The sequence below is a fragment of the Nipponia nippon genome, unplaced genomic scaffold (genome assembly GCF_047370975.1).
Source record: "Nipponia nippon isolate SJK-2023a ecotype South Korea unplaced genomic scaffold, ASM4737097v1 scaffold_4, whole genome shotgun sequence".
In the NCBI taxonomy this organism is placed as follows: domain Eukaryota; kingdom Metazoa; phylum Chordata; class Aves; order Pelecaniformes; family Threskiornithidae; genus Nipponia; species Nipponia nippon.
This window is the reverse complement of record NW_028262358.1, coordinates 57,874,245-57,900,668: the sequence shown is the minus strand read 5'-3', so window position 1 is coordinate 57,900,668 and position 26,424 is coordinate 57,874,245. Positions and strand designations below refer to the sequence as shown.

At 39.6% G+C, this 26,424-nt stretch overlaps 1 protein-coding gene across 1 annotated transcript in view; it reads left to right on the top strand.

Annotated features, from left to right (window-relative positions):
- NOX3 (NADPH oxidase 3) overlaps nucleotides 1-26,424 on the top strand; it is a 39,480-nt gene that overhangs the window by 6,054 nt on the left and 7,002 nt on the right. The window contains exons 5-10 of the mRNA XM_087775770.1: nucleotides 5,556-5,701; nucleotides 8,780-8,961; nucleotides 11,709-11,838; nucleotides 14,971-15,063; nucleotides 16,195-16,448; nucleotides 20,068-20,230. Coding sequence (XP_087631896.1) covers nucleotides 5,556-5,701; nucleotides 8,780-8,961; nucleotides 11,709-11,838; nucleotides 14,971-15,063; nucleotides 16,195-16,448; nucleotides 20,068-20,230 — 968 coding nt within the window. The remainder of the gene's footprint in view (nucleotides 1-5,555; nucleotides 5,702-8,779; nucleotides 8,962-11,708; nucleotides 11,839-14,970; nucleotides 15,064-16,194; nucleotides 16,449-20,067; nucleotides 20,231-26,424) is intronic.

The window sequence follows — 26,424 nt, the reverse complement described above, 5'->3', positions numbered from 1 at the left end:
TGGTTCCTGCTCCTTAAAAATTCCAGCAGTGCGATTCTCTTTAAAAACATGTAAAATGCAGACAGAAGTATAGCGGTGCCTGGTGTGTTTGGCTTCTGACAAGCACTGAAAAATCTATAGCTAAAAACACTAGAAAACCTTTCCTTTTTCAACCACATTTTGGTAGTGATGGCTATGTGAAGGACTTTGGTGATCTGAGTCACATTTTTGTGTAAGTGATGAAGTTTTCAGGGAAGCAGACGCTCATCTTCAAAAGAGGTTTAGCTGGTATCTCAGTGTTGTACTTCCAGAAATTACAGAAAACCAAATTTCCATTAAACTGCTTCTTTTTAGTCAGATTGTTTAAATCCAGACTTAGTGCAAGTACTAGGAAGGAAACTACGTTAAATTAAAGATTATAAGCTTCCAGCTAGGATAAAAAATGGTCCAAGTCATGTTCTTCTTTGATGTTTATAACCATTCTAAAAAAAAAAAAAACCTGATGCAAGTATGTGTGTGGTCACTGTTGTTGTAATTTTTACATAACCTGCACTTTTTTACTCCACAAAGACAGCATGAAGCTGAATTAAGGGTTCTGTGTAACTAGAAATGGCACAAAGCAGTGGGTGGCAAAAGAACCTAGGCTTGGTCGGGGGCAGAATTCCCCGTGCCTGGGTTAGCTGCTTGCAAAGCCACTCTCTTCACTGTGGGCAGAAAGGCCAGGACTTGACCCTTTGATTTTATCATGATGGCTTGGTTAAACAAAACAGTTAACTGCTAGCAGCAAGCTCCAATTTGATTATTATCCTGTACAGGCATGCAGAAAAAGATTCTTGTCTTCAGATAAACACATGCAATTTCTGTTTAGTTCAATGAGAGTTGTGCATGCTTCACTGAAGGCACAATTGGCTGAATAAGACTGGCTAAATTGACGAGACTTTCAAGATAATTTAATTACATCTCTTTGTATTTAAGAATATGTACAGTAAACACCATGCTCTAATAGCAACCCTTTTCCTCCCTCCCTCTTTCCAATAAAACCTTTTATTTGATCTCAGAGGTGGACTAGATAGAACATTTCGGGTTCAAACACAAATTAATGTATGTTAAGTGCTTCAGAGGTTCCAGATGGTGTTAAAAACAACAGTCAAAATCCTTCAGTCTTCATGCACAGTTATAAAAAAGAACTTTGTTTAAAAGATTGCATGATTTATTCCATGCTTTATATTTGATCATGCAGAATGAGGAAAAAATTGAACTGAAAATGCTGAGATGTACTACCTTAAACTTTGCCCTCATGATTAACTTATCTAAGTGGTGCAGGGAAAAAAACCCCACTGTTGTAAGCTCAGATTTCAGAAATCTGCATATTAATTTTGGAATTGCTTAGTAAATTCTATACACTGCAGATGCAAAGACCTTCAGAAAATGCACTTTAGGGATGTAAAATATTTTAGCTAATGGCACTGTATCCAGTGCCAGACTTTTTAGTCTGCTACAACTATTGTACATTAAATGAACCACACTGAAAATGGAATTAGATCTTTGCATTACTCTCACCATCCAGCTATAATTCATTTTTAGATTGCATCATTTTTTCCTAGCAGCACACAAAAAACCATCACAACTATTAATTTAATAACACTTTAGGCAATATTTAAGATCATGGGGGACTCAGGTAAACCAACATATTCAGTACCTCATTAGTTTGAATGTTAATATTTTCCAGTGTATCATTATACTCTGTACATTAACAGCTACCACAGAATAGCTTGCAGAAAAAAACCCTCTCCTGTTCATTCTGCAAGTCTTCTACACTTGTAGTATCCTCTACCTGTTAGATGAAAGCTGGAGGGAATGTCACCCAGAAGGGAAGATATGGTAAATCCCAAAGAAGAAGGTATGATGATGTTTCCATTGACACTAACACTTACAGTAAAGCAGAACCATATGCAGATGGACAAAACAGTGTCCTTTAATAGCCTGCAGAAAAATCTTGCTAGGTTAAGTTGCAGAAAGTGGATCTCTTCTTCCAGGGAAAAGCTGCAACATGACTACTCTTCATTAAACCTTAGGCTTGAGACCTTCTTGGGAAGCTATATCTATTCAACCCAGTTTTTTTCTGTTCAAGGCTAGAAATATTCTATTAGGAAATGTGGACCTCTGTCTGTTTGGAAAAAACTACCACCTCATTTCACTCTCAACACTCAGCATATACCAGATAGCACTAGTTTTCCTGTCACTGCTGACATGACTGGAATTTGTACAAATCATGTACAATCCTGCACTTTGAGGCAAGTGCAAGATTCTGTAGCCTTCTAAACAGCAGAAATGTCATCATTTCACATGAAGACTTCACAATCTGCAGTATCACTTTTTTAAAAATCTATGTGTTTTGAAGGTGAAAGAGAGAAAGTGTGTTATGCTATGAACACAGACGCAAATCTCCACCTTTAGTCAATGTTGCTATTTTAAGTGAGCAAGGATAGTTCAAAACCTGCAGTTTATATGCTGCAGGGAACCCTTGGTAAAACAACACTATGGATCACAACTGTGTGAAACTCACATGGTCCCAAGGCTATGGTGACAATTACATCATATCAGAGTTATAAAGAGCATCCTGCAGGTATAGAGGACAAGAGACACAAGTACTATTACTGGTTGCACCAGTAATCACTAGCAGATGCCAAGATACAACTGCTCAGTAGAAGTCCACTCAGAGATTCATTGCCAAGGCTTTCCATCATTTTAAAGTTTTCTCTCCTCTTTCCCTTAGTCCTGTATCGGACTACATGCAGCATGTAACTCCATAACCTACCGCAGACAGCGGTCCATTACCCTGCACTCCCGTCCTCCGAGTGAGCTCTTTCAGATGTCAGACAAATCAGGTCCTCATCAAGTAATGACTTGGTTCCCTTCCAGCTGGATCTGATAACATCCTTACCAGGCCAAAACATCTGCTCTGAAATGAGCCCCTTGTAGGAACAGTTCTCCCCCTTCCCACTCAGCACTTAAAAGTGCTGTTACACTTAAACACATAAACAGTGTTTATATACTGCTTATACATCAGTTGTACGCTGGGGAACAGATTGCCACAGCCCCCACACAGCTGCCACCTAAGCTCTGCAGCTCAGAGCCTCTCAGGCTTTGGGGTTTTGACAGTCTGAATCCACATATCTCACTCGCTGCTTGTGGTCTAGTGTAACTTTCCTTCCAGTGTCCTGGTGCCGCCGAGGTGCTGGGAGCACCCTCTCATGTGCAAGCTCCGGGGAGCGTCTCCCACCTGATGCTGGCCAGGTTGTTTCACATGCAGCACCTAATCCATAACAACGTACGCAGGAGATGCCGGGTCACTGAGTCCAATACCCTCTAATGCTCACAGTCACGTCATATACGCTGTTTCATAAAATGACCAATCTTCAGCCGAAAGCTGCTTAGATTGCTTGATCCCATTATCCCATTTATTGAAAGGTTATTTTAGAGTCTCATTCCTTTGATGGCTTGAATCTGTCTTCTAATTTCCAGACTCGTTTTATCTCTGTGCAGTTCATACCCATTTGGATTCAGTCTCCATTCTGCTGAAGCTATTCCAGCTTGTATAAATAATTTATTATTCATTGGGCCAAAGATTCAGAAAAAATGGGAGCTTGATTTTGCAGTTTGGGTGCTCGGAATATTCATTTGGGATGCCTGTGTCAATAACTATTTGATTATTTTTATTAAGGGTTTCAGGAGACAGCTCACAAGAGAATAACCAGTCAGCCCAGTGACTAGGATGTGTGATTTGGTTCAAAGCCCTACTTTAAATTGAATGTAACAAGGTTTTTAAAATAGGTCTTTCATCTCCCAGTGAGCATCTAAGCATGGGGCAATGAGGCGAAGCAGGTATTAGGGAGTGGTGGTGGGGAGTCCCTACGCTAACGTTATGTTTGGAATGAAGTGCAACCTGACAGTCAGCCAACCACAGCACATCTACTGCTCTAGAAGGTTCACCTCAGAAGAACAGAGTGAAAATAACCTCTCTCCAGCCTGGACACATGGGCTAACCTACTGTTGGGGGAAAGTGCAATCTTCTACCTTTTTGCACTGGCTGCTTTAAGCACTTCCATGGCCAGCATCCTACCTTAACTTCTAGTCCCATGCCCACAGCTCTCCCCAGGTGCTGCAAAGGAGCTGGACTCTGGCACATGGAGTGAGGGAGCTCACTAAGTTGATAGGCACCCAAAAGACTTAGCCATACTGAAGTCCTTATGTATTTAATCCTGTGTTTTCATCTGTGATTACACAGTGACTAGCACAGTAAGAAATTACTTTTGTGCAAATAGTTACAATTAAAAAAGGGGGGAAAAAAAGAAAGAAGAAAGAGCAAAGAAGAAAGAAGGAATAAGAAAGAAGAAAGAAGAAAACAGAGAAGAGAGAAGAGAGAAGAGAGAAAAGAGAAGAGAAAAAAAGAGAAAAAAAGAAAAAGGAATAAAAGAATCTTCTATTGAAAGAATATTGTTCAGGGAAGCAGATCGTATTTGGTTTCCTACAAATATTGCCTTTTAGAAAGGTTTCTTAAATGGTGAGGGACAGGAACAGACACACACTGAAGGAGAGATGATAATGGGAAGCTAATTATAAAATCTAGAAATAGCATATCCTAATAGCTCTACTGTAAACATATAATTGTTTTTCACTGTCATTTTTTCATCCTTTGGTGTTTAATAGTTTGCATTAATTACAACTTTCCTGTAATGGATGTGAGAATCTCTCATATTAAAAACTGAAACTCTGCACCTAGCATGACTATAACTTTATCTATGTCAGCCAATAACAAAACCAACTCTTTCCTTTTTCTCCCTTTTGAAATTATCATCTTTCCACTCAGGAGAAGAATTACAGGGGAGTTCTTCACTCTAAGGCATTTTTCTAAACTGACCATTTCATATAGCTTTTGGGAGCAGGCCAGAAGTAGAGGTGATATATGATGCTCAGGGCAAATCAGATCTAACAGTGTGGTTCAGACTTCTCCCTTAAAATCATAGTTTCTGTGGCTTCCCCAGGCTCCACCTGCATAAAGTAATGCTATAGCTACTTGCTAATAGGGTACAGATTTTGGATGCATCTCTTAAATATCCCTGGTGCAAGTTGCAAACTGGTCTATGCCTAAAATGGACAAGTTAGTGTCCTGCGTAGCAATATTAGACCATGGCACATCCTAGTATATTAATTAAAAAAATAGGGATTTTAATCAGTTTACCTCATTTTGAACAACTTAAAATCAGAGGCAAACACCTTTATATCATCTCTCAAGAGGTCCTCCTTTGATGACACTGAAGACTGCAGGGCATTTGACTGTAAACATGGGAGGTGACCCTGGACGTGTTCCTCTCCTCTCCAATGTAAAGCAGTTGCTTCATATTAGACATGTATTTGATAAAATTTTCCTTTTATTGTCAGCTTAACCTATGCAAAGCTCTCAATTTATGCCCAAGCTTTTCAAATAGCTCATAGTGTGCTTAATGAAGTTCCTTCTGGCACTGTGGACATGTAAAGTGCGTCTGTAATTTCACACCAATCTTTCTCTCATGCAGCCATCCATATTGTTGCCCACTTGATCAACATCGAGCGGTATCATACCAGCCAGTCAAAGGAAGCTGGGGAGTTACGGAATAAACTTTCTGGCCTTGGCAAGAGCCCAAATGAAAGCTACTTGAACCCAATCAGGACCTACGAAACAGTAAGCTGTCACTTTTTGGTTTTCCTCATCTGAAAAGTTTTCCTCTGTGGATTCTATTGTCGGTAAAAATGTATTTCAAAGCCTTTTAACCAGAGCGAGAAGGTGCTGCCAAAGGTTAACCTCAATTTCAGCTGAAAACACTTACTCAGAGCTGCAATTTTCAGGTTACTAAGCTCAAAGAAGTGTCTACAGTATTTTAATTAGTTCGTCAGGAGAGGGCAGGGGGATAAGGAGCATTGTGAATAGCAGACAATGAAATGAACCTGCAAAGAATTTTAAAAAAACTAAAATAAACTATCATTATATGGAACAAACACAACTTCTTTCCAGAAAGAAAAAAAACACAGTATCACACAACAACATTTCTTTCAGAGTTGCTATTTGTCGCTCCCCATGGTTGCACAGTATCTTCCCAGGCTGGGGGTTGATCCTGCCCTGTACCATGTCGGGTGTGGCTGCCCAGGGAAGAGCACGTGCAAAACCACCTGGAGGGTTGCTGCATAGAGGAGTCAGTGCACTGGGAAGCTCATCCTGGTGTGTGTTCTTCAGAGACAAGCAGGACTATGTGCACCTCAGCCTTGCAAATAAATGGTTCTGCTTGCTTTGGGGAAGAAAAGTGACTGTGTCTCCTCTCCACTTCCTTGGCTATCTCAAAACAGCATTGGTAGAGAAGCTATTCTTTATAATAAAGAAAAACAGATCCTTTCTGCAACACATGCATATAAAACATGCAAAAATGAATCACCTTTTTTCCTTATTCCATCATACTATACATCGCATAGATGTTATTTCTTTCCTTATGTATACTGTTGTATACTCTCGTGTACTCCAGGGTTGAAATGGCCCTGGTGAGACTCCCACACATACTGTTTCTGCTCTTTAGATGTTTCCCACATAGCCAGCATGCAAAAAAGGCTGCACGAACATGGTGTGGGGCTCTTTCAGTCAGTGGTGTGCTCCACTGAAACAAAGTGAGATGATGGCTGGACAGCCATCGTAGGATTCAATAGTACTTTTAAGTTACAAGGCATTTTGTCCTATTTTTTCTCAGTTCCTTTCCAGTTTAGATAATGTGATTTTTGCATCTTTCAAAACAAACAAGTAAACAATTCTCAAGTTTGAAGAAAACCAAGCAAATGAATGGTCTTCATGGTGTGAACACAAAAGTCTTGATGTTAGTGTTGACAAAGTAGTTAGTTTTTACCAGAACAGGACAGCAAGCATGGACTAAGCTGCCCAGTCTTTCTGCACACACTGTGCCCACTCTCACCACAGGCACATGAGATGTTCCCCAAGAACAGAACAGAGCTCACAGCTCTGAACGGGAACCTACCCTCTTTCAGCATGTATTATTTTCTCCACTAAGCCTTTCCATGGTGATATAATTGTGAGGCAGGCCTCTAATTAGCATTAAGATCCTAAATACCCTTGAGGAGGAAGGCTAGCATTTTCTGAGATCCTTTCCCAGATTTCTCACAGTAATATGCCCCACAATTACCACCCTAGATTTTACTCTAACCTCTAATATTTCTATTTGTTTTATCGCCCACTTGTGTCTCAGTAGCTATACTCAGAATTAATAAATTATGAAGGAAAGCAAATCAAAGATTGCTTCTAATTTCAGAGAAGAAAGTTCTGAGAGCAACAATTCAGGTGTTCTTTTCAGTTTCATCCTACCCCTGTAGTAGCAATGCACTAAGTGTCTTTGACATTTTTCTTGTTTCATCTCAACATTCAAACTAGCCACTGTAATGGAAATGTTCAAAATATCACCTACATCAATCCTGTTAATATGTAATAGGATCTGAACACACTCTTCACAGGCACCAATTTGAAAATGTACTGTGCGCTGTCAAGTGTGAACATTTGAAAGAATGATTTTATTGTAAAAAGTGACTGTAAAAATGGCATTGTGGAATTTTATCACCTCTAGGATTTCCATATCAAATGAGTGCACTTTCCAAGTACAATATAGTTTTTTTTTCTCCTAGTGTATTAAGCTGTAGAACCAACTCAGGATCCAGAAGGCATGCTGAGCGCCTTCATTCCTGCACATCAGCACCAGGAAAACAGATATATATGCTTTGCAGGCCAAATGGGGACTTCATTTACACTCTGCTGGCATATTTAGCTTGAGTCTCATCTTGCATGTGAGATTTTTACTGCTGTTCTTCACAATTTGCACTTTATAACTGAGATCAGCATCTGACTGTTGTGTTCAAAATACATCTTCATTCTCACTTCAGTTTATTTTGGTGAGTTTAGACAGATGTAACAGACCTGTGCTGATGTCTGTGAGTCATGAACAAGAAGGAACATGTTCAAGCCCAGAATATTAATGTTTCATCACTGACAAGCATAAAAATGTAAACATAAATATGTCTTTTAAAAAATAAACCCAAGTATTATCCAATGTATTTCCACATAAATGTAAGGAACAGGTAAATGAGATATGCTCTTTAGGTAAATGAGAGCATGCCACTTTTTTACAGCATTTCAAGGGCTGCTAAAAACCCACAAACTGAAGTAAAATAAGCACAAAAGAGCCACACACCTTTATGGTTGCAGGTGTCTTTGCACCTCACTTCATCACCCTCATATGAATAAGCTGTTTTCTAGTCCTGATTTGCTTATTACACTTCTAGGTTTAATCTTCTCATTTCTCTAATAATTTTCCTTTTTTTCTGAGACACTTTTACATAAGCAAAATAGATAAAAGTACTAATGAGACTGTCTAATTTCCTCCTTTCAATTCCTGAAACAAATAAGTGGCAGCAAACATTTACACATCTGTCTGAGTGGAAGTAGAACAGAGGGATGTTTTTCCATGCTCTTCTGGGGTGAAATGGAGGTTTGCCTTGCCTCCATGTCTTGTTCTGGTTTTGTTCCTATGCTGAAAATACATCTTAGATTTTGGCTTCATATGTCATAGCAGCAACAGTAACAATAGTAACAGTAATAGAAGTAGTAACAAAAATTACAATTATAATAACAACAACAACTACTCCTAATACTAATGCAAATACTAATACTAACACTAACACCAATACTAATACTTATAATGTATTCTTATTCTAGAACACAACAGGAGAGGTACTAAACACCATAGCTGGAGTAACTGGAGTTGTGATAACTGTGGCTTTAATTCTGATCATGACTTCATCCACTGAGCTCATCAGAAGGTCATGCTATGAGGTGTTCTGGTATACCCATCACCTCTTTGTGGTTTTCTTTATTGGTTTAATAATCCATGGTATGGGGTAAGTGTCTGCGTAAACTACATGGCGTATATGTACACAGTTTGAGATGAAACACGATTCAAATCTATAACCCCGTGCTTTGCTATTAACAAACTGCTGGGATCTTTGCTTGGAGATAGATTGCAAAATGAAAGCATTTTGAAATTAAAACACACACACAAAAAGTGTGGTTTAGTTTTTTCAACCACTCTTACAATGTCTTACAACCTGCACCTTATCAGTGCATCAGTCGAAATGAACTGTCATCCCTGAGAACTGGCGAGACTGCAGATTAGGGATCAGACCTTTGTGGGTTCAAATTAATAAGGGATAGACCTTATGCTCATAGCTCTTGTAAGACATTTTGTGAGAGAGCTTGTACAAGCCTGACAAGCTTTCAGCATGTCAGCCTCCCGGCGGTGAACATCCCTGTGCCCATTCTCCTCTACACCCATAAATGTAAAGTGGTTTTGACCTTCTTTCTTTGTGGGGAAAAGAATGCCAGATTTCCCCACCATAGAGAAACAGGCACTATACTATGAACCAGGTTTAAATGACTATAGTAACAAACAAGTTTATAGCTAGCCCAGTCAGGTGGCGTTTATGGAGAGGGATGACTGCCAGGTCGCTGATCGTCTCCCTGCTCCTCAGCACAAGAGGAAGGTCCATCCTGTTGGTACAGGGCTCCGGTTCTCACACTGAGGGACAGCAGGGTCGGGGGAGCCTTCCTTAGAAGCTCAGGGGCTGATAAATCCCCTGTTGATGCAGAGTGAGAGCAAAAAGGTGCCTACTGCTGAAAACATTTCCATCTTCTGTTTCCAGCTCCATTGACATCTTCTGCTTCTTCTCCTTTGTGTGGTTCCCCCCTTTTCCTTTTCTCCTTTCTTTGCAATAGTGTTAATGTGAATCTACAGCAGTACATCTACATTCACATTTTAATTCAGATAGGGAGTGCAGTTTCGATGCAAATCTTGTGGTCCTCCTTACCTCCTATGTTTTGGTTCATACCATGGTGCAACCTCGGTCTGCATAGCACAGTGTTTTGGGATGAAACTACACTGACAGGAACACATCTCTGTGTGCCAAGCACTAACAAGTGATAAGTTCACGGGATCAAACCAGACCTAGTCCTAAGCCCTAGGTAACCCTCAAATATGTACAGTGCAAGGCCCTCAAGAAAGACTGCTTTGCTCCATAGATCTTTTCCTGCTGACTATCTAGCGTACACATGGCCTGGAGCTGTCATAAAGCTTTTTAGATCTAAGGACAGAGTCACTTGGTGTTATCATAATATACTTTTCATGTCTGTTTCGTAAAACATTCAGATAGTATTGCCCACCATTAAGTTATGTACAGACCGCTACTCTGAAACAGAGGAACTTCCTAGCCCACAGCAGCATGAGCTGTTCCTTGGAGGCACATGGCATCACCACGGGGCAGGGAACAGGCCAGTACAATGTTTTGTGGTGTGTTACTTTTCTCACCTCTTTCCTTGCTATTTGAGAGCTGCCACTTTCAGTTTGGCTTTGAGTGTTCCTGAAATTGGCCCAATTAATTAGTCCCAAGTTTCAGAGGCACAGCTGCAAACAAATGCTGTAAACTGTATCCTGGCCTGATTAAAATGGCTCCCTTCCCCTCTCTCTCTGGCAAATCTTTTAGAATCCAATTTCAAACAACTATAATGAACCCTTTAAACCTTCAGCTTTGTAAGCTCCCTCTGCCTAGCCAGCTGATTGACATTCCTCAGCAACAGACTTCCCCAAAAAGGGGACACTATTTAACAGCCTTATCGATAGCATTCCATGAGCACGCTGCTTGCTCCAGGCTGGGAGTGTGGTGCAACAGAGCAGCTCTCTGCTGCCCCAGCACGTCCCTACCACTACCCCATTTATGAAAAGGAGTCAAACCACAAGGTTCCATTCACTTCCTACCTCTTTCTCCTTCCCACGAGACTGAACAAAACTCACTCAAGCCTACATCCTTTTCTGTCTTTCTGTCTGAGCTGGTGGCAGCCAATGACACTGCCCTGTAGAAGAAGGCAGCACTTCTTATCTCCTTGTCTCCTGTTAGACTAGTGGGCAGGACAGGCTAACGTTGTAGAGCCAAAGTAAGTATGGAAGGGAAAATTCAGAGAAACAACATGAAATAAACAGGGTTTCCCCATAAAAATCTTCCTTCTCTACCCATAATCAACACCAGCTGAAACCCATTTAAACTGAACAGTCAGAATTGATATGTTTGGGAAAATTCACATCATTAACATTCTCTGAAGTAAAGAAGCTAGAATTTAATATGTTTAGAGAGTACACATCTAATTATGGTCCTCCAACTTTATTTGCAGCTTTTAAAAATGCATTTAGAAAGCAGCAAAGGAAAGAGAAGGTCTGTCACTATTAAATTGTATTATTTTTCTAAACAATACCAGATGCTCATATACAGAGGAGGTCGAAGTGTCTGCTCCAAAGAACTTCGAAATCATTCTAATTTTGCCACAAACAGCAAAATGCACATTTTCTACGCAGGGGCTCTCCACACTTCAGCTGCATTGATGTATACCAATACTATAACACACTTCTTGCATGTGGTCAAAAAGTCACAGCAAAACTAAAGGAAAGGTAATTTGAACAAGAGAGCAGAATAGGGTTCAAATAGCCAGTTCTTGAACTTTCAGTTATGTCCAAATCTGCATTTGACTACTAGTGCAAAACCTACAGATGCACAGCAACCTTGCAAAGAAGCATATCACTGATGAACATTTTTGTTTTAAGTCAGCTTGTCCGAGGTCAGACACCTCAGAGTCTGCTGCTTCACAATGTCACTTACTGTAAGGATCACTACTTGGAATGGGAGAACACCACTCAGTGCCCTTTGCCGGAGTTTTCTGGCAACAAACCTGTGGTAAGAGTGATGTTTGTCTTCTGTTTTTAACTTAATGTCCTTCCTTGGGAGGCCAAATGTTTTAGATAGTAGGGGGCTGGAGTGTATGCTAGTGACTGGCACTTAGTGTCATGTTTAGAGAGTAGTTTCACATTTCTGTTCCATGACCTCTCTCTGTGCATTAAGACACTGATCCCGACCTCCTATATAATCAGTATAGACAGGTACAGATGAAGAGTGATGTGTAAAATTTTGGTGTTATTAATAAAAATTTTTATTTCTGGAAGATCCTTTAGTTAGGCAACACTCCCTTTGAAGGGTATGGATTCCGAGTTGAACTTTATTTAAATCTGTTGTGTACGTTTATTTTTAATTATTTGGTATCAGCAATATCCTTGATGTGTTCATTGCACAAACAGAGTCTCCAAGTGAAAACCTTATGAGGGTAGAGATACAGAAAATACAATGGAACAGTAAAGCTAGGGATGCAAATGAATACTATTATTTTAACCAATAGTACTTTAATAGGGGTAGTCTAAATACCAAGGGAGAATAAGTTGGAGATAAAATTATGTCCTTGCCTTGGGGCACATGCTTCATATTGTCCAGCCTTGATGTCTTAAAGTTAGGTAAAAAGGAGAGAATTTGAAACAATGAATTACAAAAGGGAAAGGCGAAAGGCAGGAAAAATGTCCCACGGAAGGGTGGTTTTGCTGCAACAAGATTGCAAATCCACAGGGGGTAATTAAGTAGCAGACTTGTACAGTATGTCAGATGTCTAGCATCCGAACAAAATCATTTAACATTTACAGCTCAAGATTTAGCTTGCTCATATCCAAGTTTTTGTTGTTTCTTCCAAAAAGAGAATACATACCAAAGGAAATCTTATAGTAAAGGAGAAAAATTAGCATTCAGTGTCTTGTAGCTCTTTTAATGGCTGACATAGATTTTTCTTAAACTAAACTATTGTTAGCCACTATCCAACCCGGATATTAATGAGAAAATGAATGCCTCTCTAAAAATTTCAGCTACAATGTCGCCATAAAAATCAATACATGGCTACACACCATGAATACAGACACAAGCTTGCTTCCAACAGCATGTCTTCACATTCATTATCATAAAGCTAACTGGAGAGAACTTCCACTTCTCTGTGTTAAACCTATTTTGCCACACTTTCCTGCATACCCAAGGCCACACTTGCAAAGTCACATTACTTTAAATGAATTGTGATAATACCATATGGCATATAGATCATCTATAAGAACAGTGCTTTGCTGGATGGGTAATGTGCTATGGTGTGATACCTGCTAGACGCCACAGTTAGCACAAATTCATTCAGAGGCTAAAAAGCCATGGCGAGGCTTGCACAGCACTGGCAGGGGCAGATGCGGATGTGACTGAGCAGGAGGGGACAGCCTTGTGCACAGCTGAGATTTTGTGAGGTGACACCGGAGTGCATGCCCCACTGGCGATGGCTCCTGGGGGAGGCTACCATGGTGGAGCGCCTCTCTCAGTCACGTCCCATCTGCTCCCCTGCTCCATATTTCAGCAGGTAGAAGCCCGATTTAGCTCACACTGAGGACGATGAAGCACTTCTGTTGCACCCGGGGCGTCCAGACTTTTATCCTCACTGTCTTTCCTGAGCCATCACTGCCCCATCTCAGTTCATTCTCATTACAGGAGGAAACACCACTTGGGCAAGAATACTGATGCCCTGATTAGCCAGCCAGGAGCTGTGTTGCCTGGCAGCCCATCCCTCCTGGTGGATGCCCTGTTGTCCCAACCCAGCCAAAAGATATTTTGGATTGAATGCTCTGTTGCACTGGAGCGATGGCACATTTGAAATCTCAACTGAGCTCTCAGGCAGGGTAGCCTGCAGCCTTAACATTCCTGTCACGTGCATTTATTTACAGGTAGCACAAATGGAAGGGAGGAAAAACAGGTCTCATCATTATTGTGGCTTGATATATGCAAATATATTCAAGACATGTGAGATCACCCACTGTGCAGAGACAACTGTAGTATTTAGGGACAACGGATGTGTTGGGTTTCTGCTTTAACTGAGAATCTTCTGGCTTACGCTGGTTTCTTCCCATTATTAAATCATGCATTTTTTTAATTTAATTTTCAAGACTTAACCTTGGGAAATTGCCACTCCATCCTCTTAACACTTTCTAAGGAAGCCACATAATTTTATGGTTTGCTTCTCATAAAAGATACTTTATAAGCCCTGTTATCCAGCTTGTGGAGCAAAGTCAGTGTTTCAGCAAGTAAAGTTACTCTTTGGAGATTTTAAAAGCCACACGATTGTGGAGTCTTCAGTTTGCTAGAATGAGCTATGTAATTAACAAAACTGGAAATAAAACAGTATCTCCTATAGAAAAAAAAAAATTAATCATGAAGATTCAATTACATCCAATTATCGCAGCTATCAGTGCAACTCAATGAAATCATCAGTTGGTATACTTGAATAGCCAAGTATCTTTGATTGTTATAGTGATCAGTACATACAATTAGCAAGTACAAGCACAGCAATCATCTGCAATACTTAAAGTATGACCAGCTTAGTATCCTAGATCAAAAAACCACATTTATTGATACAGAGCCGACTAATGGATTAAATGGAAATATATCCCATTCCTCTAATTGAATATTTGGGACTTAATGTTTTCTCCTGCAGCATCAGAAAACTCATGGCTGACAATAAGAGCTACTCCTATCTGACCCTTCTGAAATATCTTAAACTTTGAAGAGAAAAAAAACAGTAAGACTATGAGTAATATTGTATAAATGTATGCATCTATACGTCTTCAGGTCCAATGATGTCTATATGTAACACCTAAATAGATTAATCCTTTTGCCTTTTAGTAAGAAAAGATTTTAAAGGACTCTTCTTGGCCAGAATACAGATAGATATTAGCACTGCTTTTGGAGTGCGTCTGTGAAGGAGTCCCATATGTCTGTTCCACAAGAAAGCCAGAACTGTTACAGTAGCAACAGAAATACTCTCTTGAGAAAGGCAAACCAAAAATCACAGAAGAGAAATCAAATAATTTCATTTTAGGCTACTTTCTGATTTAAACCAGAAATGCAAAATATTTTTGTATACAGTAAAATAAATGGGTTTTTTTAATATGCAACTTTCTACAGGCTTGGAAGTGGGTTTTAAGTCCTATGGTGTTGTACATCTGTGAAAGAATTGTCAGATTTTGGAGATTTCGACAGGAGGTGGTCATTACTAAGGTATGTAACATAGCTTGCATGTCTGCATAAAAAAAATGCTATGTCAATGACTTTTTTTATCTTTTATAGATAACTTCTCTATATTATGACCTCATTTTTCACTCCTAGCTTCAGCAGCTCTTCCATCATTACCATGGTTTCAGCCAAGTATTGATTTTAGGTTTTACATTTATTCCAATAGCAAGTCCAGAATAATATTCCATACGGGACCAAACTTGATTAATGAAGTACGAGACTTACCATCACCATAACATAAACATCTGCACAGAGGGTCTCTCTTTTTAATGAACTGAAACCATGTTCCACTACAGTAAATGCCAGAGATGCTCTCGACTTCAGTAGGACATGGCTTTTACTTTCAAATCTGGAGGCTTCCAAGGAGATTAAGGGGTACATTATCAGTTAGCATAAATAGTCAAAGCTTCATTAATACCACTGTAACAATTTATCCCAGTTGTAAATATCTCTGTGTGCTAAGGGCCTATTTAAGTCACAGCAGAATGGATGGGGAATGCCGCGATTGAAGCACGTATCAAGCTGGTGATCAGAAACAGGCTTATCTTGCGTGAGGGGAAAAGCATGTTGGATAAGTCTTGCTGCTGATTTCACAGAGTGGCTGTGATCCGAGAATCTCAGTATACTATGTGTGACATATAAAACTGTCTGCTTAAATAAGATTACCTCTTAATAAAAGTATATTAGAATTGAGCTCACTGGGCTTTTTTCTTCTTGCCAAACCAACAATAATCCCATACATGTTAATTGTGTTACATGAGAGTAAAACTGGGAAATTATTCCAGTCTATTGAGCAATACTTTTGCACAGGCTCTACTAAGATAGAAAGTTGACAAACTGTTGAATTGTTACAGCCTTTTCTCTGCCTCTTACACTCACAAAGCAAGCTGCCCCACAATACACATTGTACTCGCTCTCAAGCTGTTGGCCAGCAACAGCACTGCAACATGCAGTTTAGGCCATAATCTACAAGACATTTAAAAATTACTGTGCATCCCAGTTTGCATTAGCTTGCGGTTGAACTCAGGCAGAAATGATTGCAATGTCACCTGTAACCTAGTGGAAATAGTTACTCTTCTGAAGGAAAATAAAACAGGTCCTTTTATTATTGTTTAGGTGGTGATACATTCCTCTGGAGTCCTTGAGCTTCACATGAAGAAACGTGGCTTTAAAATGGGACCTGGTCAATATATCTTTGTACAGTGTCCATCTGTCTCACACCTGGAGTGGCACCCTTTCACCCTCACCTCAGCTCCCGAGGAGGACTTCTTCAGTGTTCACATACGGGTCGTCGGGGACTGGACTGCAGCCCTCTTCAAGGCCTTTGGAGCTGAGGAAAAAGCTTTCAAGGAATTGTGGATGTTACCAAGGTTTGAATAACAAACAATACATTTTAAAATGTTAATTCTACATTTTAAAATAAATGTTAGCATTTTAACTTTAATTAATTTTGCTTGTGTTCTTTATGATACAGTATTAGATTGCAGTTCTGGATCCATAAATATGCCATTACACTAAAAAAACCCACAAATAAACACAGTCATGAATTTAGGCCAACAGCTACAATGAAGATGCGATGATTAATACAAGATTTAAAATCCATATCAATACCTATATCTCTGTTGCTATCATCTAAATCTCTAACATCTATATCTACACCTAGAGATATCCATTTCAACAGATATCTGCTTAAGAACTGAATCAAAACGACACTGGAAGTTATCTGCTAGCTTTGTGCCTGTGTGCTTATGCTCTGATGGCACCCATCACCTGCCACCCAAACTTCCAGCTTTTCCCATTCAGTTACTTACATATTTTGTGGCCTCAGAAAATTCTGCCTGAACCTTACTTCATTCCAGCAGTCTCCCTCAACTCTGTCTCCGATGTCCAAACCCTGCTCCACTTTATAAAGGTTGTTGGCATTCAAATTCTGTATCTGTGGCATCTTAATCCAAGCAAAAGGTTGATGCTTCGCTGTTGCAAGTCAGCAGGGCTCTGCTGAAGTTATTAGGGCAATCCTGACTTACACCAGCTAAGCATCTGGCTCTATATGTAATGGATTCAAACCACATAGTTCCTTGCAGGCATAGAGGAGATTTTCAGCAAAGAAGAGCCCAGCACAGGATCATTGCAATTCTGGTGGAGAGTGAAGGGCCTAGGACTGAAGGGACAATTTTCCCCTTGGAAAATTGCTTTTGATGAGGGAGTTTTAGTAAAACTGAACAGCAAAAGGCACTTGTTTAACTACATTTATATAATTTAATGGGACTTGGATGCTAAAGAACATTCTCCTAAAAAGCTTATAGACACCATTGAGCTACAGAGGCATACTAGAAGGTGGGGGCAGAGAAGAAAGCCTGGTCCAGTCTTTGCATTATATCAGTTAATAAGAATTAGAAATGAAAGCCCTGCCTTTGTTAAAGGCAACTGGAATGAGAAGTATGCCATTTCAGCAGAACTGGAGCAAAAATGGTCTGAAGTGATTGACAGCCAGTGTAAAGAATGAGAAAGAGAAAAATGTTATCAAACGTTGCTGGCCACAATGCAGGGTTGAAATTAACAGCGCTGTCATATATAAAGACTCTTCTTTTTAATCTTGTTAGGGTGCCTAATGCCATCATTCAGTTGCTTTCTTGCAATATATTAAAAAGAATATTTCAATAGTTAAGCTAGCAATAAAGCAAAAAACAAGCCTTTTTCACAGGTTTCAATATCTAAAGATAAACACCAAATTGGTGACTGTATTAAAAAATAACATATAGCAGAAACTGAGCAGAAGACAGAAGCCATGTAGCAACTGAATGATAAGGTAAGGTTCTAAAAATAAAATATGTATATTGTAATTCATAAAGGAAGACTAAAATAAAATGTACGTGCATTTATACAGGTAGCAAAGACAGTTAGTTGTGATTTCTGGACAATTTGAGAGATAAGACCATAGAATAGACTATTCCTGTGAAAATAATCAAGTTCCACATTATGCCTCTTCAGGGTTTTGGCTCACTGTTTTAGCACATTGTCCCAAAATCTAACTTCACTTACAGTCAGCAGTACTACACAATCATGCTGATCAGCAAATGTTTAAATTCTAAAAATAATACAAGAATCTGCTAATGTTACTTTTCCAAAACTAAATACTTTCCCTGCCTTCCCCAAAAGTATAGTGCTTCTTTCTAATGAAATTGTGTAGATGGACACAAAGAATATGGACAATCCAAGCCATAGCTAGAAACAGCCTATAGCCCTATTTTCTACTCCTCCCTTGGCAAATGCAAACATAGTATTTTTCATCACTTTTTGTTTACTATCTTCCTACTTTCCTCCATCCTCTCTAGATCAAATGAATGGGTTGTATAGCTCAGTTTCTCCACTTTCTCGTCCCTACTTCTCTGAGTCTTTCTATTTGGCTAAGCTCTCTAGCTACAGCTGAGCAAGGCATTCAAACCAATGATGGGATCTCTGTCACCTGAGGACAGGAGCAGACTGACAAGACAAATCTCTGTAAGGAATGATTCAGAAATAATTGATCCTGTCTTGTAGCACAGAGACAGATTAAAGAATCTCTTGAAATTCCTTCCAGATAATTTTTTTCTCAATCTACTAACAATAATGAGAATTGCTCCCAAGCCCACATTGAATACATAGACAGCTTACCTGAAAGTGGTTCTTAGGCACTTTACATACATATCCTAAATTAACCGTATTTTACGGGAAGTTTTGAGTGCTCAAAAAGTACCAGGCTGGGCAATAATCTGAATAACAATACATAGTAAAAAAAAAAAGTTTATTTTATTTATATCTGTGGACAGATTTCTAAAAGTTATCCCTGAGTAGCTGTTTCATTTGCTACCGCACTTGCAGAGCATTTGGAATATTGAAAGAAAAATGAACCATGTGACAAGTACAAATGAAAGGGAAAATGTTTGCTAGGACTTCAGGTAAGAAAGCAACAATAGGGTTTCAGACACGTTGTGTCCCTATATTTCTGTGTACCATTGCTTGGTGATACCCCTTTCTTTTCCTGTTAAAACATTTCATTCTTCCTATGTCTGCATATTTGCTTGTAGTATTTAAGCTGAATTTTAAAGATGATTCATGCAATAAAGAGCAAAAAACAATACAAAATCTGAAAGAAGGAAAAAACTAATTTTTCCTATGGACTGGGTGTTAGATAGTGAAATCATCTTCCAGAGCACTTACGTTATTTAAAGACAGACTGGACTGAGCACTCCAAAGTACTGCGTGTATTTACATTCCACGTTGCTAGAGGAATGAATCTGATTATTTAATAATCTTTTTCATCTCTAATTTTAACTCAAAGGAATGCCTCAGCATCAGCAACATTGATTATAGGAGGCAGTAACATAAACAAGTGTTTCTCCTTACACATTTTGCCTTTATGTCAGATACTAAGTACAGTATTATTGCCAAGAATGTATTTCTGAAATATTGGTTTTTCAGAAAGAGCTGAGAAAATAGTAGTTTTCTTGCATATGATGACCTCTTTCTTGCTTTTTCTTTTATTACTTTAACACATATAGAGAACTTTTCAAAATGATTAATATAATCTGTTCCTCTTCACTTTGATATATACAATATAGAAAATAAAGCTCTAAAACAGGATGCTTTTCAGTAATTCATAATTAAATATGCAAATTCCACAGCTAAATTTGGGCATGCAATTATATGACTAATCACATTTCAGAAAGCCAGAAAATTGTAATTGCATGCTTAAATAGATGGCCAGGCCCCACACCCACATGGGTGCTCTTGTTCTCTCATTTCAGAAAAAACAGTTGCTTTGCTATTAAATGGCACCCACTGAAAATTAAATGTGTTTGTATGGGTAATTTGTGTGCCAGTTTAGACATGCCTTTTCTCTTTTATTTTAACAGAAGTTCAGTTTTGAAAATATGTAGCCTAACAAATTTTAACCTTTCTGTCATTTTATATGTTGCTGACCCTTGACTAAATGTCTTGTTGCTGTAGAGTGGCTGTCGATGGACCATACGGATCTGCAACCACAGACGTCTTTCACTACCGAGTGAGTGTGTGCATTGCAGCAGGAATCGGAGTCACGCCATTTGCCTCTATTCTAAAATCCATTTGGTACAAATGCTGCAACCCTAACACAGTACTGGCGCTGCAGAAGGTAGGTGGGAAAGTTTATTGCTCCATCAAAAAGTTCCACAAATGAGCCTGTTTTGCCAGGTTAGAGAGACAATTCAGAGCTAGAGACTTACTTGACTGCTTTAACTCCCTCTCAGAAGCAGCCACTTGCTTTGCAGCTGCCTCAGGAGCTGTTGTGGGGTAAAGTCTCTTGAATTCACTGTCACTTCCAGAGGAAGAAGGTATCCCTAGCCACAGTGTTTTTAGTAAAAGCTGAAGAATCAGATTTTCAATAGCAACTGGAGATAAATGTGGAATGTCTTTCATAGCTAGACAGATTATTAGAGAGCTAGAGGAGAAATTTGTCCTCCTTCCTACAAAGAAAAAAAATATTGCAAGGTTGTCTCGGAAGTGAAGGGTGGCACTTGCTCCTTGTCCAGCTGCAGGTTTCATGAGGGCCCTTTGGCTGTGTGTCCTGGTCCAGAGTGCTGCATTCAGCAACCATTAACTGCTTTTCTCACCTTGCAAAATCAGGACATTAGCCAGCATAGAAGGAATAAAAAAAAGGCATTTAAGCTCTGGATGAGATGCATATATCAAGATGCATATTACTGCCTCAAACCACTTTAATTATTTCATTGAAAAAATACATTGGGGTCTGTAAGGCATGGATGGCACCAATTAAGTTAACATACTCTTGATCTGCTAACCTGTTATACATCTTCTGCTAAGGATATGTGAGGCAGCACTGGGGGAGGATAGGTGAAGAGATAATGGGTGAAGTAGGGTGAGGGATAAGAAGGTAAAAGAGAAAAAAATCAGCATTAAACATTCTCTTCCCTATCTGTCATGGCAAGTGGTAGCTTGTGGGCCTTACAGCTTCTTTTAGCTCATTTTCCAATGTAAAAGCTGAATCAGGAACTGTTCAACATTTCACTTTTAAGGACAGATGTTGAAATTGCATTGGAGTGGACAGATCTCTGAGAGGGTCAGTACATACGGAGCTGATTGCAGGACCAAGGGGCTGATCTTTTTAAATGAAAGAGTGTTAAAACTGGCATCTTAATGACAAGCTGCCACTGAAAAAGCATCTGGGATTTTAGTAACTGAGGAGTTGAGGACAGGTTCAAATTGCCAGGAGGGATCTTTGAGGCAGAAAAAGCACTGAGAAGGGAGGGAAATAAAAATGAAAATATGTGCTAGATGTGAAAAGAAATGTATTGGCAAACACTACCATTGTATCAGAATGATCTTTTTCCACTGGAAGGAGAGCTACATATATGTATATACACATTATATATGTATACTATGTATATTCTATATGTATACAAGTAAAATTGTTATTGTTGTCATTGCTGTTGTTCTCTCTAAAGGGAAAAGAACAGAATTTAAGTATGCATTGAGAGTATGGTATACCTCAGGGTGTTCATCCATAGCTCAGGTTGAATCTTGGTTAAGTGTGCCTGCAAAGATGACTGCATGGTGCCTTCTGCCATGGTTTTCTGCCATAGAGTTCAGTTTTTCTGAATTCCTGTGAAATACAAAAGTATCATGTTTTCTATATGTCCTTTCTCTATATCTTGGCTTCCTTACTGGTGCAGTAGGAATAGTGATGCTTATTTTTCACAGGTGTTATGAGGCTAAACTTCATTGGTGTTTGTAAAATATTTTGAAAGCCTGGATGAAAGGTGCTGGGGAAGTTCACAGCATTACTTAAAAAATTTAGCAGCCATCTTAGTGAGAACGATTAATCTCAGGGTAGCTCCACATTTTTTTTCCATTGGTTAAAAGCTTCCACTTGTGGTATAATTGCAAATAATTTAATCGTCCTCAAAGTATTCAGCACTCTCTTTCTGCCATGATGAGTACCATAGAAATGTCTATTAAGGAAATAAATAAGAGGTTTTTTCTTTTTTTAACAACTTCGTTTTGATTTGAGTAGAGCTATCATTACGCTTATTGAACTAATATTTCTTAGTGTTGCCCACATACGGTTGAGATATAAATACTCATAGCTTCCATAATGTCTGCAGCTGTATAATTTAAAAAACCCAGCAAATCAAAAGGAGTACACATTTATCTAATCGATTCTTCGCAATTAAATAGCCTTAGAGCCTTCATTTCCCTATAATTTTTTGTGATGAGGAAGGGTGCTACTACTAGTCATGACTGGAAAGTTTCTACTGGCTTTAGTTATGCATAAAATGATCTTTTTTTCACATTAGTGGTCTCGTTTTTCAGATCAATTGCTGCTGAAATTGATAAAATTGTACTGATCCATCAAATGATAATATTAGCAAACATCCACTTTCTCTTTTACCCTACATAAGGACAGAAGAAAGGTCCTACTGAGTGTCACCAAAGATCCATCTAGCCCAATATCCCGTCTTCAACAGTGGCTGTTCATAAATGTCTAGGGAAAAGTATATAGACCAGAAAATCACGCTGTGATATGTCTTTAGTGGACACCTTCTCGCCTTTGAGAAACTTGCAGTTCAGCAACGTCTTGATACAAGAGCTGCATCTCTGTGTTTAATATCCCTTAGTAGATTTTTCTTCCATGAATTTGTCTAATTACTTTTTGAATCCATGTAGACCTTTGACAGACATGGCACGTTGTGGCAATAAGTTCAGCTACATATAGTGAGGAAAAGAAAACAACCCTTTTCCATTTTCTTTAAGAGTGACCGTCCCTGCCTGAGGGAACCTTCTGCTTCAAGCTCTACCCCAGCCCACAGCCTTCTCCGCAAAACATCTTCTCCCAAAGACCTAAAAACCTGGGCTCCTTTTGCTGCCAAATGTAACCATCTTTCTGAACTGTGTTTGAGAATGGTTTAGGCCTCTTGCTTCAAATTTAGGGGTATGAATTCGAGCCTTGTCCTGCATTTATATGAAAGGCTGCTTGCTGCCACCCTAGCTCTAAGTCAGTGCCTCGTGCAGGCTGCCAGACCCCAGTCCCCCGCATGCCCCGGGCTGCAGGCACTGCTGCGCCTCACCTGTAGTGGACAACTGGATCAATTAATTAGGCTGAGGAAGATCTCTGATCTTTTTTGGTATGCTACAGCCCACGGGTGGTGTGGTGTACTCAGAAGCAGGAAGGACTAGGGTTTTGCAGGGAGGTGCCCAGCTGCAGGTGTAAGAGGGTTTTGCAGGGACTAGTCATGTCTAAGAGAGAGCGGCAGGAGTCAGGGATGAAGATGCCTCCCTGGGCATCCCCTGTTTCATCACCTTTTACACCCCTTTGGTGAAAAGCTGGCTTTGCCCAGAGCTGCAGCTCCACCTCTGTCTTCAAGGAACAGGGAGAAACAGATGGATGGTCATCAACAGATAATTATTAATGACTTTCCACATGATGGAAGCTGATTTACAAAGTATGTTCTTTCACCTTACAGGAAAGGGGTATCAGAGCTCTTGCTGTATCCTTGCTCTTGTCTGTTGTACAAAATTCAGGATGTGGGAAACCGAATGATAAATATGCATGCATTGCAAGGGAGCAGAGTATTACAGAAATAAGCGACCACTCAAAACCCTGCATTACAGATCTGATTAATAGTAATACTGCATCTAACTCAATTTGCAAAAAGAGCACTTGGAAAATTTAAGACAGTTTATTTGGGCAAGCCATCAAGCTGATGAATGTAGCCGATGGGGGTCGGGTGGGTGGAGACTAATGAAACATAAATCTAAAACAGATTTTTAAGGGTCCTAAATAATTGTAGTCAGCTAATAGTATGAGGCTTACAAGAAAAAAATACACGATTCAGAATAATTGTTTAATTATAGAAATGCACTGATGCTGGCTTTATTCTACAGTTTTAATAAGGATTAATTTTATTGTGCATTTATTGTATTTTAATTATACATGTAATAGGTTGTGCTATGCTATGGGCAGTCAGTGTAAAAAAAGGAAGACTTCTTTGTAAGCACCATTTATTTTAACATATTATACTAGAAGTCCTCTTTGATCTAAGGGAAAAGGAGACCTTTTACCCATAGGCCATCCTTCTTCACTACCTCTTTTTTTTCTAAGAATATAATCATGGCCAAAAATACTTCTTATAATGACCGTCTTTCTTCATTACCAAATGTTCTCCACCTCTAACGTGAAAATTAGAGGCAGTGCAATGGGAACTAATTCAGCAGGACTGCATCAGGGATGAGTTTAAGAAATTCCTGCAGCATCAGAAAGTTACATCCTTTCTTGAGAGGACTGTGACAGAGATGGCTTGACCCCATTTGGTTGGCCTGGCTGTTACCACAACAGCTAGGTCTGAAACCAGCTAAAAGCATGCCTTCAAGCTCCATATCCTGATATTCTGGAAACCAGTCCCCCATTTCCAAGACCACATCATCTCAACTCATCGGCTAGCTTTTCTTCCTCCTTCCCTGAATGTACTCTCAGGCTCCCAGGCCTGCCCACATGCTCCCAGTTGCTACCCCATGCACAATTCGTTATTCATTTAGAAGCACATACCTCCTCTCCACACATGTGTACTAAAGATACATTTCCATAAAATGAACTGCTGAAAAGACTTGAGGAATACGATGATCGAGTAGAGGCTGGGGGAAGAAATTTCTCACTACAAATCAACAGCCATGGCATGATACAGACTGACAACACTCAGTGGCCTGATTTTTGAGGTGCTGAGGATGTGGAACAAGCGGGGACTTCAGGATTCAGACACAAAAAACCTACATAAAGGCTAAGGCTATAAATCTTATCTAGTTTTGGTAATTTAAAATAATGCTGTTGTTGGTCACAAAAAGGAAATGCTATAAAGCCAGTGGGCTTGCTTTTTCCTCATAACCTATGCCAGTGTAAATCAGCAGCAATCCTCCTATAAAGCAATGAGGTTATATTTAAGGCAAAACATTGAAACAGAAGGGGAAAAAGCAAACAGCCAAGATGGTTGATACTAAAGTTCTGCAGACAGTCTTATTCCTAGGCTGTAAAAATACCCTGCTTAACCCTGAATGCTTTATCTCTGTTTCCTGGGATCATACTTCATTTATATTTCTTACAGAAACCACAGATGGTCCCTTACAGTACACTCAGATCTAGGAAACACCTCAAATTACTGTTAGTGTCTTTCACCAAATCTCCAGTGAAGCATAGTGTTACCGCATTTTTCTCCCACCACCTTACGAGAAGTCTGACAACCTAGTATGTTAAATCTTCGGGAAATCTCTTTATAGCTTTCTGGTTTCTTCTCTGATTTTTCACTTCAGAAATGTCTAATACGCATCTTTATCTCAGTGATCCTATGGAAAATGGCTACAATTTCCAAATCATCAGAGCTCCCACAATGATTGTCCTGGGGACAGACCTTCCAGATTACCTTTGATATTGAGGTATAATAAAAGACAGAGGGGCTGGTGAGCACAAAGAGAGATGGGTTGGAGGAAATGGAGGGATTTTGCAACAAAATAAAAATCACAGTCACTATAAAACAAGTTCCAACCATCCCTTTGTTATAAGCTTATGCATTGTCCTCCATGCTGTTCTTTTTTCATCTGAAATTGTGTATTTTTAGGCTTCCTCCACGTTTGTGAATTATTTCTCTGGAGGCACTATAAAAACAATTACACTCAAAATTACATTGCCCACAGAGGCCCATTCGAGGTCTGGTGCCCTCTGTTCAAAAGTAATGATGGATTGCATGGCAAGAGCTAGAGAACTCAAGTTATAAGAATTGCAATCAGATTTGTCTTATAATTGTGGTTCAGCTGGGCATCACGGTGGTGCCTGGGCAGACACCCAGGGAACTTCAGACACTCATCCCCTGGGTGGTGCAGGAACTCCCAGTCTAGTCATCTACACAGCTGGACCGGCTTGAGACAAGGGAGTGAGCTGAAAGCAGGGGATGGGCTGTACTCCCAACCCTCTTTTCAGCACAGCATTGGTGGAGCAGGTTTCCAGGTGGGAGTTTCCAACTGTCCTGAAGACTCCTTAAGGCAGCTTTTGCTCTGCCTAGGCCAACTGTATGTCTCAGTGTGTTGATCAAGATCCTGGGAGGGGAATCTCACTAGTCCTGAGACTCCGCAGGCAGTTCCTGCTGCAAAATCGATTAACTTGTACATGGATAAGACATTTGCAAATGGTCAGCAGAAACTGTTCCTGCAGAAGTGGTCACGCAGGACAGTCTTTTATACATAGTTAATTAGTTAGAAGATGCCTTGTATGTAGTTAAGACCATAGATCACAATAGATCATAATAGATCATGCACATGCTGGAG